This window comes from Semicossyphus pulcher, unplaced genomic scaffold (genome assembly GCF_022749685.1).
Source record: "Semicossyphus pulcher isolate SPU_LCO1_2020_fin unplaced genomic scaffold, fSemPul1.0.p SCAF_9, whole genome shotgun sequence".
Taxonomy (NCBI): Eukaryota; Metazoa; Chordata; class Actinopteri; order Labriformes; family Labridae; genus Semicossyphus; species Semicossyphus pulcher.
The window spans coordinates 29,194,187-29,215,521 of NW_027211770.1; the positions used below are offsets into that span (position 1 = coordinate 29,194,187).

Consider the following 21,335-nt stretch of genomic DNA (forward strand, 5'->3'; position numbering starts at 1 on the left):
GCAAAGCAGTCCATTATATTCTATATTAGGACACCTAATAGACATTATCTCAGTCTGTAGGGACTTGGCTTGGGAACAGGAAGGTGGCCAGTTCAAGTCCCGGTTTGGAATTGGGGCTGGTAGCTGGAGACGTGTCCTTGAGCAAGGCACTGAATTGCCAACTCTTCGGGGCGCATGCTCATGTGCAGCCCCCTCACTCTGATACAGCTCCATTAATGCATGTCCAGTGGGTCCTGTTGGTGCATGTGTGTAATTCGGGCCTTTGTGTGTGTAGCATGTTCGTACCAACCATAGACTGTATGGACGACATGACAGCTCCCTGAAAGTGAAGCCAAACCCTCTCTATCGCCCCCTGCTGACTGGCTGCAGTATAGGTCATAAAGCCTGCCTCCTCCATGTTAACAGGTGGGACATGAGTCAAACTATAAAATCAAAATACACGTCAAATACATTTTTCCCAAACATGGTTTCTGTCACTATAGTTAGTTCTTATCGTGCTGATTTACGTCCAAGTGTTCATTTTTCTAATAAGTTTATTTTTGATTAGTTATTTGATGACGTCAAAAGGATGATTGACAGCTCTGTTGACAAATACGGCTCCTGCAGCCGATCAGTTCAGGATCAGCAGAGCAGAGGACGAACGGCGAGAGGAGACGTAACTAAAACAATCACTACAGTCATTGAAGATTCCATACCTGTGAACGTTAACCTCAGACCAACACAGAGAAGCTGTTCTGCTGTTAAACACATCCAAATGATGTCACCAGCGCAAGATGGCAGCGCCTGTCACAGGGGCTATTTTGGCATCACTTACATACAATGAGTGCAGATGGAGACGCGTCGTCCATCTATATACAGTGATTGGTACCAACAGAGTGAAAAATTCCATTTCCCTTCTGGGATTAATAAAGTATGTCTTCTTCTACTTCTTTTTCCTCAGCGTGTTATTGTCCTATATTACTCAGCCATATGAAATACTGGATCCTGATTGGTTGATTAGTGCTGCACTCTCAGGTTGGATATTGTTCCACAGTGTGACATAATAACAGTACTGAGCTTCCCCTCCTGAGCATGACATCAGAAGAAAAAGCCACTGTGTGAAAATGGTGATAACCGCTTAAATCTGTAAGAACTTTGACATTTCTACATCAGTCTAACACCTTCAGAAGTTTAAACATTGATCATGGCAGAATATTTGTAGTTACAACAGAAGAAGACACTTAGGACATAAGCTTTTTTATTGTATTTATTTTGCATGTGTCTAAAAAACTCAGCAATGACTAAAATATGAAAACAAAACTATAACTAAACACACAAAAATATCTGTAAATATGACTCAATACAGTTGAAATGCACACATGGTATCAAAGCAGAGAGTTGCATTAAGCATCCAAAAAAAACCAGCTTTAATATAAACACTCATAAGTATAAAAAAACCTCAACAACAGCTCATTCTTTTAATCAGGAAAGTTTACTCTACTTTATTTTTAGTTAGTTTTTTAAAACTAATTTCCAATGTTTTTTAGATGCTGATTTTATGTACATAAGACCCTCAATTACCTTTTTTCATTCGTTCATTCAAGTCATTTGCTGCTGCCACTGACAATGGCAATATAACAAGTAAGGTTAAACTATGCTCTCACACCTAATCCAGCCTGGAGCCATAAACCTCCACCTCACACAAAGACAGGTACGACACTCTTCCAGGTATGACTACGTTAACGTAGCGACCGTCCATCCTGTTACAGTTGAAGCTTTCAGTGAAACCTCCAGTGATGCTAGGGATCACAGCACACCTAGCAGAAGAAGAAAAGCACATTATTAGCTCATCGAATGGTCACTTAATAAACGCATACACTTAAGAAAGATGTCTGATTTGGAGAGTATAAAGGCGAGGCATAAAAAACATCTACTTTAACCCAACCCTTGGTTATATATATACTTGGATTCTTTGAGCAGAGACGTATCAAATAAACCAAATAACAGATTCAAATTAATCAGACACTGACAGTTATTGCTGTCCTTTAGTTAAAAACTTTGCTACCTGGGATTGTTGTTTCCGTTGTTGTCAAGGGAATCTCCAATGCGGAGCTCAGCTCCGTTAAGCCACACTGGATGATTTCTGTAGTTGGTTATGTTGACAGAAAACACTTTGTGGGTTTTGCCCAGGTCCAGACGCCACCAGCTATCCCATTGGTTGGCCGTGTGACTACAAGAGCCCTCGGCCCAGTTGCTGGCACGATTCCCATCTATGGCATTATATGCAATGCCTGGAGAGAGCAGGGACGACTGTGAAGCTTGTCCTTGGAGTGCCAGATTCTCTCCTGCATAAAGGACACAGATGCAAAAGTCAGAGCTGACTCCGAGTTTTCCTTGCGTTGTATGTATAACAAATGTGACGTTTCTCAAAAGCTATCCAGAATCTACAGAAGCCCTCAAAGACAATTGAGGAAAAACATTCTGGTGATCCATAGATGTGATTGAAAAGGTTTTCTCTTGTGTGTTTATGATGTAAGATCAGGTAGGGAAAATAGTCGGGATCATTTTTATTTTATTTTTAAACAGGTGAAAGACTGTTTTTTCAGAATAGTCTTTGTTTGTTGTTGTAATACTTATTTCAGCCACAAGAGGCTGTAGTGCAACACTACCCCATGATCTAAATGGATCTAAAACCACTCATGTTTTTATTTTATTTTTACACCAGACTTTAACATCTTCTTGCACAATAAACACAAGGTACATACTGCATATGATCTGTTATCAGTTTATGTCACTTTACTGGTATTTTCAATTCATTCATATAGAAAAAAAGTCTATTATATTTATTAACTTTAAAAATAGTAATAATATTACAAAGTTTATTCTTGTGCACCAAATTACCAAAGCAATTTTGTTGTGTGTCAAATTCTACCTGGAGAAGAATCAGCTTCTGAAAACATGACTGCTTCAAGTCCTATTTGGGCCAAGAGCAAGAGGTAAACTTCAGCCTCTTGTGGCCAAAGTGAGTATGACAACAACAACAAAAAGAAAAGAAGTTTTAAGTTTTTAAGGTAGATTCTGGCAGATGGCAAGAACATAGGAAACTCTTTAAATCAGATAGTAAGTGGATCAATTGAAGTATTTTTCTGGTGTTTCCCATTGTGACAATTCTAATGCAGGATGGCTGCAGAAGACCTTGGATAGTGCATGTACTTAAAATTGGGGGATGTATCGGGGTTGTAGCTGTGTATGTTTTTCCTTTCTGTGGCTGCATTGAATACATTTTACATTTTTGCAGCACCCGAGAACTTTAAAGCCTTCTTACTAATCCATATTGCCTATCAATCATTTTTAAGATGTTTGTTTAAGATGACTTTCAAAATAAATCAGTGTGCTGGACTCCGGAGTTAAAACACATTAAGCCGCTCGACACTGAGACATCTTTAAAGAGCAGCTCCAGTCATGTTTGAAGAAGTATAAAATGCTCTGCTAGAAATAATAAATTGTGTCTGACATGTTTTTTCAGCAAAATACATTTAATTACCTTGTAAAAATCCTCCCAAGGCATCTCCTCCTTCTCCCTCATTAAAAATTCCAGATTCTACATAGGCCCCGCCCACTATGCACATTTCCACCCGCCCCCTCCGTCCCGAAAACAAACAAGTCTCTGCCATCATTTAGTGGAAACTTGTTGAAGCTTAGCTAGCTTGAAATGTAGTAATTAGTAGCAGTAACTGTAACGTTACTAGTCAGTCGTGAGTTTGCAAAAATTACGATGACGGTTACAGCTGGCTCGCGCATCGCAAGTGGTTGCCATAAGTTACACATAATGATCTGCATAGCGTCACCCCCTCCATTAACGGGATTGGCTCCTTAGGTTTGTGACATCTCAAACCTGCCAATCTGAAAACGTGTTGTTCAGCCTGTCCTTGGTACACTGCAGTTTAAAAGCAGACTGCTGATGTTGTCCCTGATATGTCTTGTAGCACATGAACAACACCACATGGAGACGTTTACAAGGTTAAACAACTGATTTTCACTGGAGGGGGTGTTTAAGTAACAGGAAGTAAATGCATTCTGTTCCTTTTCCACAACCAAAACAACGCACTGCATCACCTAAACAATTTGGTCTCAGAATAAATTAGCCAATAGCTCATATTCTCACCAGTAGGTGCACGGTACCCGTACACCTCCACTTCACAGAGTGCAAGGATCTTTCCTGGACCGGTTAGAGTCACAACCACATATCGTCCCTCCACAAGCCTGTTGAAGGTGATTTTCAAAGACCTGCCAGCTGGGATTTGGGAAATTACACCGACCCTACAAGAGAGAGGGAGAGAGGATATTGCATATTTAGAAGGCACAACATTTAGCAATATAAAGTAAGTAACAATTTTAACACTTGTGTCATCTTGCGGTTGAACCGGTGTCCATGTGGAGCAAGCAACAATAAAAAAAGCAAAACCACAATTTCCAAAAACAAAAGATAAAAACACCAGTAGATCAACCCGTGAATGAATGCATGCCAGTCAGTAGATTATTCTCAGTGGCCACTTAAGTTCACTCACCTTGGGTTTCCAACACCGTTGTCCTGTAAAGAGTTGCCGATGTGAATCTCAGCTCCATTGAGCCTTTCTGGACAGCAGTCTCCTCTGTTGGTGATGACGACGGAGGTGATGATGTACGACTCCAGCAGGTCCACTCTCCACCAGGGGTTGGTCTGTTGTAGAGTGTGTGTGCACGATCCATGGGCAAAAGTAGAATCGCTGTTTCCATCGATGGCACGGTAGGCGGCACCAGCTTGGTGGCTGGTTGACTGAGTCGCTCTTCCACGCAAGGCAACATTTTCTGTGATTGAAACATTTAAGAACGTGTTATTATAGTAAATTACAAAACCTGCAATCACCTAGGGGCAAAAGAAACAAGTTGGGGACCAAAGGCTGTACATGAAAAATAGACGCAGAAGTGCCTTAAACTTGCATTCTTTCTAATGGCCAGCAGGGGGCGACTCCACTGGTTGTAAAAAGAAGTTAGATTGTATGTAAGTCTGGAAGAAAATGACCTTATCTCATTTGATTTATTACCTCAATAAACCTGAAACGCTCATTTCAAGTAGTCTTCAATACAGCATGATTTTTCAGCAAAAATAGATCAAACAAATCTACTATTTTTACTACTTTTTAGAGTGTGCCTGTAAAGACTGTATAAAAAGATGGATGACATGACAGCTCCCTGAAAGTGAAGCCAAACCCTCTCTGTCGCCCCCTGCTGACTGGCGGTAGTATAGGTCATAAAGCCTGCCTCCTCCATGTTAACAGATGGGACATGAGTCAAACTATAAAATCAAAATACACGTCAAATAAATGTTTTTTAAACATGGTTTCTGTCATTATAGGTAGTTCTTTTCATGCTGATTGACGTCCAAGTGTTCATTTCTCTGACAAGTTTACTTGTAATTAGTTATTTGATGCTATAAAAAGGATGATTGACAGCTCTGTTGACAAATACGGCTCCTGCAGCCGATCTGTTCCCGAGTAGCAGAGTGGAGGAGGAACGGCGAGAGGAGACGTAACTAAAACAATCACTACAGTCATTGAAGTTTCCATACCTGTGAACGTTTGCAACACAAAGAAGCTGTTCTGCAGTCAAATATGCTGCTATGCTATGTTTCTCGATAAGTTAAGTGAGTGTTCTGGTTAGCAGAAGTGGCTACGGCGGCTCCACCTGCCAATCGGTACTGCGCAGCTTTGACTCTAAATGACGTCACCAGTGCAAGATGGCAGCGCTCTTCACGGGGGGGATTTTTGGCTTACATTTTTTTCAATGAGAACAGATGGAGACGCATCGTCCATCTTTATATATAGTCTTTGGTGCCGAGCTTTCAACCTGGATAAAGGATAAATATCTACCCATACTCTGGTCCAAATATTTTTTATACTTTTAGTCATATACACGATTACAGGGCCGGATTGAGGTCGTTAAAGGGTCAGATTCAGCCCACGGGCCATCTATTAATAAGGTTGTTTTAAGGCATCTGTATTTTTTGTCTCATATTGTAATTTACAGAAAAGTTAGTAACAATTCTTACAGAAGTAATTTCCTACTGCTTCATTGTACAATTTAGAATTTAACACATGAATCTGCCCGTACGAACACATGTCACACTTTAAGCTGAGCACAGAGAAACTTCTGCTGCAGATGAAAGTGAAACCAGCCTTCTTGTGTCAAACATCATTCTGCAACTATTTTTAGACGAGGGGGGATTAAATGTGTTACAAAAAAAATAAATTACCACATCAAACTTACGGTAGGTGTAAGCCAAGCACGTCCCCAGGAAGAGGTGCAGAAGCAGAACTGAGCCGTGTTTCATTGTTCTGTTTGAGAAGGAAAAGAGAGTCAAAAAAAAGCCAGACCCCCAGAATCGTGCCAATTTGGAGGGACCATGTCTCATAGTGATTTCTTCAAAAGTCTATGTCCTTAGTGTTGGAAAATGTATGATAGCATTGCAGCAATGGTAGCTTTCTATGTGCTATCACTCCTTTTTTCATCCCTCCATCATTACATTTTTTTCATTTTTCACTCCGAGCCGGTATAAAAGAGGGTAACCTACACAGAACATCATGAAGTCATATATCATTGTAAAGCTTAGATTATATTCTATCTACCAGTCACATTTTCATGACACTGAGGACAAGAGAATTTGACCTTTGACCTCGAATGCTGAAATAGGGCAAATTCTGCATGCCTCTGCAAATGCCCGTATAACTACCTTTATATTGATCTGATGTGTGTGTGGATAGCTCCATCATAAAGAGCACAAAAAGAGCTTTAAAATGATATATTGCAGCAATAACAACATTTCTTATCAGAATGAACTTAGTGCAGTTTGTTTCTGATAGATTGTTTGTAAGCAACCTGTCCTCAGAAACTCATCAAAAAACATGATTACTAAGAAAGGAACCACAACAATCTTTGGTCCAAAAGTCACATGGTAAAAGCGCGTGCCATTAAATACATGCTCAATAAAATGCTGTTAAAACACTAAATGTGTTCAATAAGAAACCACATGTAAATTAACTGTCAGTAAGCTCCAAACTGTCGTCACATCTTCTTTGTCCTCAGGGTAATGATTGACCCACTTTCACTAAACCTCCAAAATAAGCAGCTTGATTAGATTTTAAACCCCAGAAAAGAATTTTCTCCTCTTCACCGTGCGTGAAATCAGTGGACACTGTTTCATGTTTTATCAAAACACCTGTCAAAGCAATCAAACTTCAAGTTGAAAAAGATCATGGATGTGCTGTTAAACATAGGGGTGCCAGAAAATATCGATGCTGTTGAATATTGCACACTTGTGGTGCTGTATTCATCGTAATAAAACACCATCGATTTGTTTGTTAATTGCAGACATTCCAAGATTTTCTTATGTATTAGCTTAGAAAAAGACTCCTTTGATCAGATTGCCAAAAAGTTAGCTCAAACTTTGGTTTTAAATTGCAAAACCTAGTTTTTATTTGTAACAGTATTGTATAATATCACAATATATTGAATCCAAACCCTTGTATCACGATCCGTACTGATACACAGCCATATTCAACAGAGAGTTGGGTCATTTTTCAGAGAGCACAAGAATTAAAAGCGTTATTATTTGACTTTCTCACCTTTTCTTGCAAAGTAAACGCTCAGGAGAAGACGAGGAGCTGCTGTTTATGCTGTGTCGATGACTGTGACCTGCTGTGGACCACAAATGGATATTTATACCCACATCTTATGACAGCATGTGCTGTTGTTTATTGATGATTTACCACTTTATGTTTCCTGTATGCAGATGAGACTCATTAGGGTAGATCAGGGATTGGCAACTTTTTATGATGTTTTTTGTTTTTCATTTTGTCTGCTCTGATCCAGTTCTTTATTGACACGTGCATGATTAAATCTAATGGTGTGCTCATTGTAAGTGAAAGGTAACACAGCTTAAACCTGTATTAAAGAACCTAAAGAACCCAATACTTTTGAGTCTTGCAGCTCTGCATCACTGATTTTTAAAGTTGTCTTTGCAATTTAATCCAACTATTCTTGCTCTTGGGTTGAGGTGTGGAAGAGTAGGGCCTTATCTGCGCTTCTTTGTGCCATGCATTTGAAAAAAATAAATCAGACTATAATTGATAATAATGTCAAAATCTGAAGTACATAAGTTAAATTTGTGAATAAAGTATAAAAGTTGTGATTAAAGTTTCCTCCTCTAAATTATTTTATTTTATAAATGGCACTGATACTAAAAGTAGGACTTTCATTTTGACATTTCAACTTTATGACGCAAATCAAGAAAAGTGTTCCTTCATTTCTGTCTTTTTTTAATCACATGTCTAAACCTTACTCCCAGCAGCAGCCCCTTTGCCCTCTCTAGCTGAGCTGCCCTTCCAAAGTAGAACAAATATCATCGTATATCTTTTCTTTTTTGCTGTTGCAGCAAATTAAATCACCATATCATGTAAACTTTTATGTCATTTCTATTACTAATTACAAACAATTTAAAATAGTATTTGGTCAGTTTAATGAGCACATTTCTAACCATTCAGGTACATACTGATGATACACACCTTGAACACCGTAAACACCTCTCTATAAATAATAGAAAGAAAGGAAATTAGATACATGTACTTTATTGATCCCCGACAGGGAAATTATTATGTAGTTGAAATACATCAATAAGATTCCATCCATCCATTATCTACACCGCTTATCCTATTCGGGGTCAGGGGGGTGGAGTCTTTCTAGCTGACCCAGCTATCATTGGGCGAGAGGTGGGGTACTACTTGGAGTGATCACCTGTCAATCACAGGGCTGACACACAGAGACAGACAACCTTTCACGCTTACACCTCCGGGTCACCAGTGAACCTAACGAGCATGTCTTTGGACTATGGGAGGAAGCCGGAGTACCCGGAGGGAACCCACGCATGCACGGGGAGAACATGCAAACTCCACACAGAAAGGCCCGCTACATCTGAACCGGGATTCAAACCAGGAACCTTCTAGCTGTGAGCGCTAACCACTGCAGCACTGTGCAGTCCTCAAAAAGAATATAAAATCTACACAATGAATATAGATTACACACTGTAGAAATATAGATCTAAACATACTACACATACTAGTTTTTGTCTTTTTATTTTTTCTATATACTCAAATACAATTATTAATTTTTTGTTGTTAGTATTTTGGTGTTTATTAATTACACCTCTCACCACAGAGCTTTTCTATTGGTGCGTATAATGTATAAATATGGGTGTGGTTCAGACCTGATGAAGATCCAAGTTGAAACGTGATCACTGTTAACAATATGTTGTGTGGCATGGAGTCAATTAGCAGGCACTTCTTTAACGTTTAAGGATAATTATGCCAAGGCATTACATATTTAGATCACCTCCCTTAATAACCAAGTTGTCTGGGATTTTCTTTATGTGATGGCGATGGTGTTGTCCACTTCAGAGCTGAGGGGATGATGTAAACCTGCTCCACCTCCTGGTCGTGGATGGACAGGTGGAAAAATCTGGAGTCAGCTGACAAACAGGCTCTCAAATTTAACACATGGCACCAAAACCAACATCACCAACAGACAAAACACTCTGACATAAAGAAATGTAACTTTCTTTTATTCTTTAACATGTCAGAAGTTCAGTTAATTGACATTAGAACAACATACAAAAGCACTTTTATTATGTTTTTTTCCTTTTAAGGTCGGCCTTCTTTTCTTAAGAAAGGTATCACGTGTACATGTTTACAGTGAATTCCTGAAAAATACACTTGTACTTCCTGGTCATAGATAAAACAGCATAATTAGAGAGTCGTGATATTGCTGATAGGCTGTCAGGTGGATCATTATGGCACTATGTTTGATTAGATACTGCGTGAACTTTGGATTCTCAGCTAAGTGAAACCATGTGAGGTCAAAGAGAAATTAAATAAAAGTAAGTAATAAAGTAAATAAAGTAATAAAGTAATAAAAGTAAACACATAAAGAAAGGCTTCTAAAACGTGTTTGATGACTACACAATGATTGACGTACGTTTTGCATGAATATAATCAAAAGTGAAAACTAAAAATAAGACTGAATTTAAGATGCAAATGCATTAGGTTTTCTTTATTGTAGAGCTGTATAAAACTCACAAACTGTAAATGTCATTTAATAAAAATAAAAATAAAGTTTATTTTCTTCATTAAATTCTGTATTCGAGCGTATAGGGCACTGAAGCATTGCTATCTTTATAGAGTTTACATCAGAACTATACAAATGGTGACTCTGGCCCTTTAATCATTTATAAAGCATTTTTAATATGAAAAATGTATTTAAAAATATATGTACTGTATATTAAATTCGAACAAAATATGTTCCTTCTCGTTCTGTTGTTGCTAATGGCACTTTATTGTTGACTTTATTGTTAACTGACGTTATTGTCAGTTTTTAGGTTGATTATTGGAAGATAATAATTTTATTAGTAATCTATACAGTTAATTCATTAGTTATGTCTTTGGGCAGGAATACATAATTTATTAAAAGAAAGGTTAGGAAGGCTGTTTAAGAGGAGGAAATTTAGAAGAGTCAACTGAATAAAATAAAAAGCCATTAAATGCAATATTTTGTTTATTAAACAAATCTGGAGCTAAGCGGTTAATAATGATAAAATTGACAGCTACTACTCTCTCAGAGTCTTGTAAATATTTAATGATATGGCAACACATCCAGATGGTCAAACCACTTGCTGCTCTTCTATAATAGGCCCACAGTCTTCAGGATTTTATTTAATACAAAAAAGGTGCATATGCAAATATATTATGTGATAGAAAAAACATAATTGTCTGTTTAAAAAAAAAAAAAAGATATAAGACGGATATAAGTAAAAAATGTTTTATTAATAATTTAAAAAATACAGAGCAGTAACCTGAGTCTTACTATAGATAATGCTAAGTGCTACTCAAGGTGGATTCATGTTGGGTCTCTCTCTAAATAACATAAAGAGTATGGTCTAGACCTGCTCTTTTTGTAAAGTGTCTTGAGATAACTTTGGTTATAATTTGGCGCTATACAAATAAAATGATTGATTGATTGATTGATTGATAACCTATAAAAAAGATGAAAAATTATCCAAAAGTAAAACAAATAAATAAATAATAATAATACAATAAAAGGACAGAGATGCTCTGAAGGGGTATTCATACGATATTTTTTTTTTCTTTTTTTCGAAAGTATGTGTATGTGAATCTGAGGTTACATTAAATAAACACAAAATGTAGTTTCCTACATTTCCCAAAAGCCCATTACTGTCGAGACTCGCGAGACTTAAGTTTCAACACGTTTGCGGCTGCGCAATATCACGCTGGCGAGTGAGATCCTTGCTGTTTTTTCAGTAAGTTAAGTGTGTGTTTTGGTTAGCGAAAGTGGCTACGGACGCTTCACCCGGCAATCTCTACTCGGGTTCCAAATGACGTCACCAGTGCAAGATGGCAGTGCCTGTCAGAGGGGCTATTTTGGCATCACTTTCATACAATGAGTGCAGATGGAGACGCGTCGTCCATCTATATACAGTGATTGGTACCAACAGAGGGAAAAATTACATTTCCCTTCTGGGATTAATAAAGTATGTCTTCTTCTACTACTTTTTCCTCAGCGTGTTATTGTCCTATATTACTCAGCCATATGAAATACTGGATCCTGATTGGTTGATTAGTGCTGCACTCTCAGGTTGGATATTGTTCCACAGTGTGACATAATAACAGTACTGAGCTTCCCCTCCTGAGCATGACATCAGAAGAAAAAGCCACTGTGTGAAAATGGTGATAACCGCTTAAATCTGTAAGAACTTTGACATTTCTACATCAGTCTAACACCTTCAGAAGTTTAAACATTGATCATGGCAGAATATTTGTAGTTACAACAGAAGAAGACACTTAGGACATAAGCTTTTTTATTGTATTTATTTTGCATGTGTCTAAAAAACTCAGCAATGACTAAAATATGAAAACAAAACTATAACTAAACACACAAAAATATCTGTAAATATGACTCAATACAGTTGAAATGCACACATGGTATCAAAGCAGAGAGTTGCATTAAGCATCCAAAAAAACCAGCTTTAATATAAACACTCATAAGTATAAAAAAAACCTCAACAACAGCTCATTCTTTTAATCAGGAAAGTTTACTCTACTTTATTTTTAGTTAGTTTTTTAAAACTAATTTCCAATGTTTTTTAGATGCTGATTTTATGTACATAAGACCCTCAATTACCTTTTTTCATTCGTTCATTCAAGTCATTTGCTGCTGCCACTGACAATGGCAATATAACAAGTAAGGTTAAACTATGCTCTCACACCTAATCCAGCCTGGAGCCATAAACCTCCACCTCACACAAAGACAGGTGCGACACTCTTCCAGGTATGACTACGTTAACGTAGCGACCGTCCATCCTGTTACAGTTGAAGCTTTCAGTGAAACCTCCAGTGATGCTAGTGATCACAGCACACCTAGCGGAAGAAGAAAAGCACATTATTAGCTCATCAAATGGTCACTTAATAAACGCATACACTTAAGAAAGATGTCTAATTTGGAGAGTATAAAGGCGAGGCATAAAAAACATCTACTTTAACCCAACCCTTGGTTATATATATACTTGGATTCTTTGAGCAGAGACGTAGCAAATAAACCAAATAAGAGATTCAAATTAATCAGACACTGACAGTTATTGCTGTCCTTTAATTAAAAACTTTGCTACCTGGGATTGTTGTTTCCGTTGTTGTCAAGGGAATCTCCAATGCGGAGCTCGGCTCCGTTAAGCCACACTGGATGATTTCTGTAGTTGGTTATGTTGACAGAAAACACTTTGTGGGTTTTGCCAAGGTCCAGACGCCACCAGCTATTCAATTGGTTGGCCGTGTGACTACAAGAGCCCTCGGCCCAGTTGCTGGCACGATTCCCATCTATGGCATTATATGCAATGCCTATAGAGTGCAGGGACGACTGTGAAGCTTGTCCTTGGAGTGCCAGATTCTCTCCTGCATAAAGGAAACAGATGCAAAAGTCAGAGCTGACTCCGAGTTTTCCTTGCGTTGTATGTATAACAAATGTGACGTTTCTCAAAAGCTATCCAGAATCTACAGAAGCCCTCAAAGACAATTGAGGAAAAACATTCTGGTGATCCATAGATGTGATTGAAAAGGTTTTCTCTCGTGTGTTTATGATGTAAGATCAGGTAGGGAAAATAGTCGGGATCATTTTTATTTTATTTTTAAACAGGTGAAAGATTGTTTACCAAATTACCAAATTACCAATTACCAAAGCAATTTTGTTGTGTGTCAAATTCTACCTGGAGAAGAATCAGCTTCTGAAAACATGACTGCTTCAAGTCCTATTTGGGCCAAGAGCAAGAGGTAAACTTCAGCCTCTTGTGGCCAAAGTGAGTATGACAACAACAACAAAAAGATGTTTACCTACCGAAAGTAGGTACAAGTTTTAAGTTTTTAAGGTAGATTCTGGCAGATGGCAAGAACATAGGAAACTCTTTAAATCAGATAGTAAATGGATCAATTGAAGTATTTTTCTGGTGTTTCCCATTGTGACAATTCTAATGCAGGATGGCTGCAGAAGACCTTGGATAGTGCATGTACTTAAAATTGGGGGATGTATCGGGGTTGTAGCTGTGTATGTTTTTCCTTTCTGTGGCTGCATTGAATACATTTTACATTTTTGCAGCACCCGAGAACTTTAGAGCCTTCTTACTAATCCATATTGCCTATCAGTCATTTTTAAGATGTTTGTTTAAGATGACTTTCAAAATAAATCAGTGTGCTGGACTCCGGAGTTAAAACACATTAAGCCGCTCGACACTGAGACATCTTTAAAGAGCAGCTCCAGTCATGTTTGAAGAAGTATAAAATGCTCTGCTAGAAATAATAAATTGTGTCTGACATGTTTTTTCAGCAAAATATATTTAATTACCTTGTAAAAATCCTCCCAAGGCGTCTCCTCCTTCCCCCTCATTAAAAATTCCAGATTCTACATAGGCCCCGCCCACTATGCACATTTCCACCCGCCCGCTCCGTCCCGAAAACAAACAAGTCTCTCCCATCATTTAGTGGAAACTTGTTGAAGCTTAGCTAGCTTGAAATGTAGTAATTAGTGGCAGTAACGTTAACGTTAGTAGTCAGTCGTGAGTTTGCAAAAATTACGATGACGGTTACAGCTGGCTCGCGCATCGCAAGTGGTTGCCATAGGTTACACATAATGATCTGCATAGCGTCACCCCCTCCATTAACGGGATTGGCTCCTTAGGTTTGTGACATCTCAAACCTGCCAATCTGAAAACGTGTTGTTCAGCCTGTCCTTGGTACACTGCAGTTTAAAAGCAGACTGCTGATGTTGTCCCTGATATGTCTTGTAGCACATGAACAACACCACATGGAGACGTTTACAAGGTTAAACAATTGATTTTCACTGGAGGGGGTGTTTAAGTAACAGGAAGTAAATGCATTCTGTTCCTTTTCCACAACCAAAACAACGCACTGCATCACCTAAACAATTTGGTCTCAGAATAAATTAGCCAATAGCTCATATTCTCACCAGTAGGTGCACGGTACCCGTACACCTCCACTTCGCAGAGTGCAAGGATCTTTCCTGGACCGGTTAGAGTCACAACCACATATCTTCCCTCCACAAGCCTGTTGAAGGTGATTTTCAAAGACCTGCCAGCTGGGATTTGGGAAATTACACCGACCCTACAAGAGAGAGGGAGAGAGGATATTGCATATTTACAAGGCACAACATTTAGCAATATAAAGTAAGTAACAATTTTAACACTTGTGTCATCTTGCGGTTGAACCGGTGTCCATGTGGAGCAAGCAACAATAAAAAAAGCAAAACCACAATTTCCAAAAACAAAAGATAAAAACACCAGTAGAGCAACCCGTGAATGAATGCATGCCAGTCAGTAGATTATTCTCAGTGGCCACTTAAGTTCACTCACCTTGGGTTTCCAACACCGTTGTCCTGTAAAGAGTTGCCGATGTGAATCTCAGCCCCGTTGAGCCTTTCTGGACAGCAGTCTCCTCTGTTGGTGATGACGACGGAGGTGATGATGTACGACTCCAGCAGGTCCACTCTCCACCAGGGGTTGGTCTGTTGTAGAGTGTGTGTGCACGATCCATGGGCAAAAGTAGAATCGTTGTTTCCATCGATGGCACGGTAGGCGGCACCAGCTTGGTGGCTGGTTGACTGGGTCGCTCTTCCACGCAAGGCAACATTTTCTGTGATTGAAACATTTAAGAACGTGTTATTATAGTAAATTACAAAACCTGCAATCACCTAGGGGCAAAAGAAACAAGTTGGGGACCAAAGGCTGTACATGAAAAATAGACGCAGAAGTGCCTTAAACTTGCATTCTTTCTAATGGCCAGCAGGGGGCGACTCCACTGGTTGTAAAAAGAAGTTAGATTGTATGTAAGTCTGTCAAAAAATGACCTTATCTCATTTGATTTATTACCTCAATAAACCTGAAACGCTCATTTCAAGTAGTCTTCAATACAGCATGATTTTTCAGCAAAAATAGATCAAACAAAACTACTATTTCTTACTACTTTTTAGAGTGTGCCTGTAAAGACTGTATAAAAAGATGGACGACATGACAGCTCCCTGAAAGTGAAGCCAAACCCTCTCTGTCGCCCCCTGCTGACTGGCGGTAGTATAGGTCATAAAGCCTGCCTCCTCCATGTTAACAGATGGGACATGAGTCAAACTATAAAATCAAAATACACGTCAAATAAATGTTTTTTAAACATGGTTTCTGTCATTATAGGTAGTTCTTTTCATGCTGATTGACGTCCAAGTGTTCATTTCTCTGACAAGTTTACTTGTAATTAGTTATTTGATGCTATAAAAAGGATGATTGACAGCTCTGTTGACAAATACGGCTCCTGCAGCCGATCTGTTCCCGAGTAGCAGAGTGGAGGAGGAACGGCGAGAGGAGACGTAACTAAAACAATCACTGCAGTCATTGAAGTTTCCATACCTGTGAACGTTTGCAACACAAAGAAGCTGTTCTGCAGTCAAATATGCTGCTATGCTATGTTTCTCGATAAGTTAAGTGTGTGTTCTGGTTAGCAGAAGTGGCTACGGCGGCTCCACCTGCCAATCGGTACTGCGCAGCTTTGACTCTAAATGACGTCACCAGTGCAAGATGGCAGCGCTCTTCACGGGGGGGATTTTTGGCTTACATTTTTTTCAATGAGAACAGATGGAGACACATCGTCCATCTTTATATACAGTCTTTGGTGCCGAGCTTTCAACCTGGATAAAGGATAAATATCTACCCATACTCTGGTCCAAATATTTTTTATACTTTTAGTCATATACACGATTACAGGGCCGGATTGAGGTCGTTAAAGGGTCAGATTCAGCCCACGGGCCATCTATTAATAAGGTTGTTTTAAGGCATCTGTATTTTTTGTCTCATATTGTAATTTACAGAAAAGTTAGTAACAATTCTTACAGAAGTCATTTCCTACTGCTTCATTGTATAATTTAGAATTTAACACATGAATCTGCCCGTATGAACACATGTCACACTTTAAGCTGAGCACAGAGAATCTTCTGCTGCAGATGAAAGTGAAACCAGCCTTCTTGTGTCAAACATCATTCTGCAACCATTTTTAGACGAGGGGGGATTAAATGTGTTACAACAAAAATAAATTACCACATCAAACTTACGGTAGGTGTAAGCCAAGCACGTCCCCAGGAAGAGGTGCAGAAGCAGAACTGAGCCGTGTTTCATTGTTCTGTTTGAGAAGGAAAAGAGAGTCAAAAAAAAGCCAGACCCCCAGAATCGTGCCAATTTGGAGGGACCATGTCTCATAGTGATTTCTTCAAAAGTCTATGTCCTTAGTGTTGGAAAATGTATGATAGCATTGCAGCAATAGTTGCTTTCTATGTGCTATCACTCCTTTTTTCATCCCTCCATCATTACATTTTTTTCATTTTTCACACCGAGCCGGTATAAAAGAGGGTAACCTACACAGAACATCATGAAGTCATATATCATTGTAAAGCTTAGATTATATTCTATCTACCAGTCACACTTTCATGACACTGAGGACAAGAGAATTTGACCTTTGACCTCTAATGCTGAAATATTGATCGGATGTGTGTGTGGATAGCTCCATCATAAAGAGCACAAAAAGAGCTTTAAAATGATATATTGCAGCAATAACAACATTTCTTATCAGAATGAACTTAGTGCAGTTTGTTTCTGATAGATTGTTTGTAAGCAACCTGTCCTCAGAAACTCATCAAAAAACATGATTACTAAGAAAAGAACCACAACAATCTTTGGTCCAAAAGTCACATGGCAAAAGCCATGAGATACATGCTCAATAAAATGCTGTTAAAACACTAAATGTGTTCAATAAGAAACCACATGTAAATTAACTGTCAGTAAGCTCCAAACTGTCGTCACATCTTCTTTGTCCTCAGGGTAATGATTGACCCACTTTCACTAAACCTCCAAAATAAGCAGCTTGATTAGATTTTAAACCCCAGAAAAGAATTTTCTCCTCTTCACCGTGCGTGAAATCAGTGGACACTGTTTCATGTTTTATCAAAACACCTGTCAAAGCAATCAAACTTCAAGTTGAAAAAGATCATGGATGTGCCGTTAAACATAGGGGTGCCAGAAAATATCGATACTGTTGAATATTGCACACGTTGTGGTGCTGTATTCATCGTAATAAAACACCATCGATTTGTTTGTTAATTGCAGACATTCAAAGATTTTCTTAGAAGCTTAGAAAAAGACTCCTTTGATCAGATTGCCAAAAAGTTAGCTCAAACTTTTGTTTTAAATTGCAAAACCTAGTTTTTATTTGTAACAGTATTGTATAATATCACAATATATTGAATCCAAACCCTTGTATCACGATCCGTACTGATACACAGCCATATTCAACAGAGAGTTGGGTCATTTTTCAGACAGCACAAGAATTAAAAGCGTTATTATTTGACTTTCTCACCTTTTCTTGCAAAGTAAACGCTCAGGAGAAGACGAGGAGCTGCTGTTTATGCTGTGTCGATGACTGTGACCTGCTGTGGACCACAAATGTATATTTATACCCACATCTTATCACAGCATGTGCTGTTGTTTATTGATGATTTACCACTTTATGTTTCCTGTATGCAGATAAGACTCATTAGGGTAGATCAGGGATTGGCAACTTTTTATGATGTTCTTTGTTTTTCATTTTGTCTGCTCTGATCCAGTTCTTTATTGACACGTGCATGATTAAATCTAATGGTGTGCTCATTGTAAGTGAAAGGTAACACAGCTTAAACCTGTATTAAAGAACCTAAAGAACCCAATACTTTTGAGTCTTGCAGCTCTGCATCACTGATTTTTAAAGTTGTCTTTGCAATTTAATCCAACTATTCTTGCTCTTGGGTTGAGGTGTGGAAGAGTAGGGCCTTATCTGCGCTTCTTTGTGCCATGCATTTGAAAAAAATAAATCAGACTATAATTGATAATAATGTCAAAATCTGAAGTACATAAGTTAAATTTGTGAATAAAGTATAAAAGTTGAGATTAAAGTTTCCTCCTCTAAATTATTTTATTTTATAAATGGCACTGATACTAAAAGTAGGACTTTCATTTTGACATTTCAACTTTATGACGCAAATCAAGAAAAGTGTTCCTTCATTTCTGTCTTTTTTTAATCACATGTCTAAACCTTAGTCCCAGCAGCAGCCCCTTTGCCCTCTCTAGCTGAGCTGCCCTTCCAAAGTAGAACAAATATCATCGTATATCTTCTCTTTTTTGCTGTTGCAGCAAATTAAATCACCATATCATGTAAACTTTTATGTCATTTCTATTACTAATTACAAACAATTTAAAATAGTATTTGGTCAGTTTAATGAGCACATTTCTAACCATTCAGGTACATACTGATGATACACACCTTGAACACCGTAAACACCTCTCTATAAATAATAGAAAGAAAGGAAATTAGATACATGTACTTTATTGATCCCCGACAGGGAAATTATTATGTAGTTGAAATACATCAATAAGATTCCATCCATCCATTATCTACACCGCTTATCCTATTCGGGGTCAGGGGGGTGGAGTCTTTCTAGCTGACCCAGCTATCATTGGGCGAGAGGTGGGGTACTACTTGGAGTGATCACCTGTCAATCACAGGGCTGACACACAGAGACAGACAACCTTTCACGCTTACACCTCCGGGTCACCAGTGAACCTAACGAGCATGTCTTTGGACTGTGGGAGGAAGCCGGAGTACCCGGAGGGAACCCACGCATGCACAGGGAGAACATGCAAACTCCACACAGAAAGGCCCACTACGTCTGAACCGGGATTCAAACCAGGAACCTTCTAGCTGTGAGCGCTAACCACTGCAGCACTGTGCAGTCCTCAAAAAGAATATAAAATCTACACAATGAATATAGATTACACACTGTAGAAATATAGATCTAAACATACTACACATACTAGTTTTTGTCTTTTTATTTTTTCTATATACTCAAATACAATTATTAATTTTTTGTTGTTAGTATTTTGGTGTTTATTAATTACACCTCTCACCACAGAGCTTTTCTATTGGTGCGTATAATGTATAAATATGGGTGTGGTTCAGACCTGATGAAGATCCAAGTTGAAACGTGATCACTGTTAACAATATGTTGTGTGGCATGGAGTCAATTAGCAGGCACTTCTTTAACGTTTAAGGATAATTATGCCAAGGCATTACATATTTAGATCACCTCCCTTAATAACCGAGTTGTCTGGGATTTTCTTTATGTGATGGCGATGGTGTTGTCCACTTCAGAGCTGAGGGGATGATGTAAACCTGCTCCACCTCCTGGTCGTGGATGGACAGGTGGAAAAATCTGGAGTCAGCTGACAAACAGGCTCTCAAATTTAGCACATGGCACCAAAACCAACATCACCAACAGACAAAACACTCTGACATAAAGAAATGTAACTTTCTTTTATTCTTTAACATGTCAGAAGTTCAGTTAATTGACATTAGAACAACATACAAAAGCACTTTTATTATGTTTTTTTCCTTTTAAGGTCGGCCTTCTTTTCTTAAGAAAGGTGTCACGTGTACATGTTTACAGTGAATTCCTGAAAAATACACTTGTACTTCCTGGTCATAGATAAAACAGCATAATTAGAGAGTCGTGATATTGCTGATAGGCTGTCAGGTGGATCATTATGGCACTATGTTTGATTAGATACTGCGTGAACTTTGGATTCTCAGCTAAGTGAAACCATGTGAGGTCAAAGAGAAATTAAATAAAAGTAAACACATAAAGAAAGGCTTCTAAAACGTGTTTGATGACTACACAATGATTGACGTAAGTTTTGCATGAATATAATCAAAAGTGAAAACTAAAAATAAGACTGAATTTAAGATGCAAATGCATTAGGTTTTCTTTATTGTAGAGCTGTATAAAACTCACAAACTGTAAATGTCATTTAATAAAAATAAAAATAAAGTTTATTTTCTTCATTAAATTCTGTATTCGAGCGTATAGGGCACTGAAGCATTGCTATCTTTATAGAGTTTACATCAGAACTATACAAATGGTGACTCTGGCCCTTTAATCATTTATAAAGCATTTTTAATATGAAAAATGTATTTAAAAATATATGTACTGTATATTAAATTCGAACAAAATATGTTCCTTCTCGTGCTGTTGTTGCTAATGGCACTTTATTGTTGACTTTATTGTTAACTGACGTTATTGTCAATTTTTAGGTTGATTATTGGAAGATAATATTTTTATTAGTAATCTATACAGTTAATTCATTAGTTATGTCTTTGGGCAGGAATACATAATTTATTAAAAGAAAGGTTAGGAAGGCTGTTTAAGAGGAGGAAATTTAGAAGAGTCAACTGAATAAAATAAAAAGCCATTAAATGCAATATTTTGTTTATTAAACAAATCTGGAGCTAAGCGGTTAATAATGATAAAATTGACAGCTACTACTCTCTCAGAGTCTTGTAAATATTTAATGATATGGCAACACATCCAGATGGTCAAACCACTTGCTGCTCTTCTATAATAGGCCCACAGTCCTCAGGATTTTATTCAATACAAAAAAGGTGCATATGCAAATATATTATGTGATAGATAGAAAAAACATAATTGTCGGTTTTAAAAAAAAAAAAAGATATGAGAAGGATATAAGTTAAAAAAAAATTGTATTAATAATTAAACAAATACAAAGCAGTAACCTGAGTCTTACTATAGATAATGCTAAGTGCTACTCAAGGTGGATTCATGTTGGGTGT

At 38.0% G+C, this 21,335-nt stretch overlaps 1 protein-coding gene across 1 annotated transcript in view; it reads right to left on the reverse strand.

Moving 5' to 3' along the window:
- Positions 1-1,645: 1,645 nt before the first annotated feature.
- LOC138584239 (uncharacterized) overlaps positions 1,646-21,335 on the reverse strand; it is a 34,399-nt gene continuing 14,709 nt past the window's right edge. The window contains exons 2-11 of the mRNA XM_069656417.1: positions 16,735-16,802; positions 14,996-15,275; positions 14,593-14,747; positions 12,749-13,028; positions 12,360-12,500; positions 6,286-6,353; positions 4,548-4,827; positions 4,145-4,299; positions 2,045-2,324; positions 1,646-1,796 (exon numbers count right to left, since the gene is read on the reverse strand). Of these exons, the coding sequence (XP_069512518.1) occupies positions 1,646-1,796; positions 2,045-2,324; positions 4,145-4,299; positions 4,548-4,827; positions 6,286-6,353; positions 12,360-12,500; positions 12,749-13,028; positions 14,593-14,747; positions 14,996-15,275; positions 16,735-16,798 (1,854 nt within the window). The 5' untranslated portion in view covers positions 16,799-16,802. The remainder of the gene's footprint in view (positions 1,797-2,044; positions 2,325-4,144; positions 4,300-4,547; positions 4,828-6,285; positions 6,354-12,359; positions 12,501-12,748; positions 13,029-14,592; positions 14,748-14,995; positions 15,276-16,734; positions 16,803-21,335) is intronic.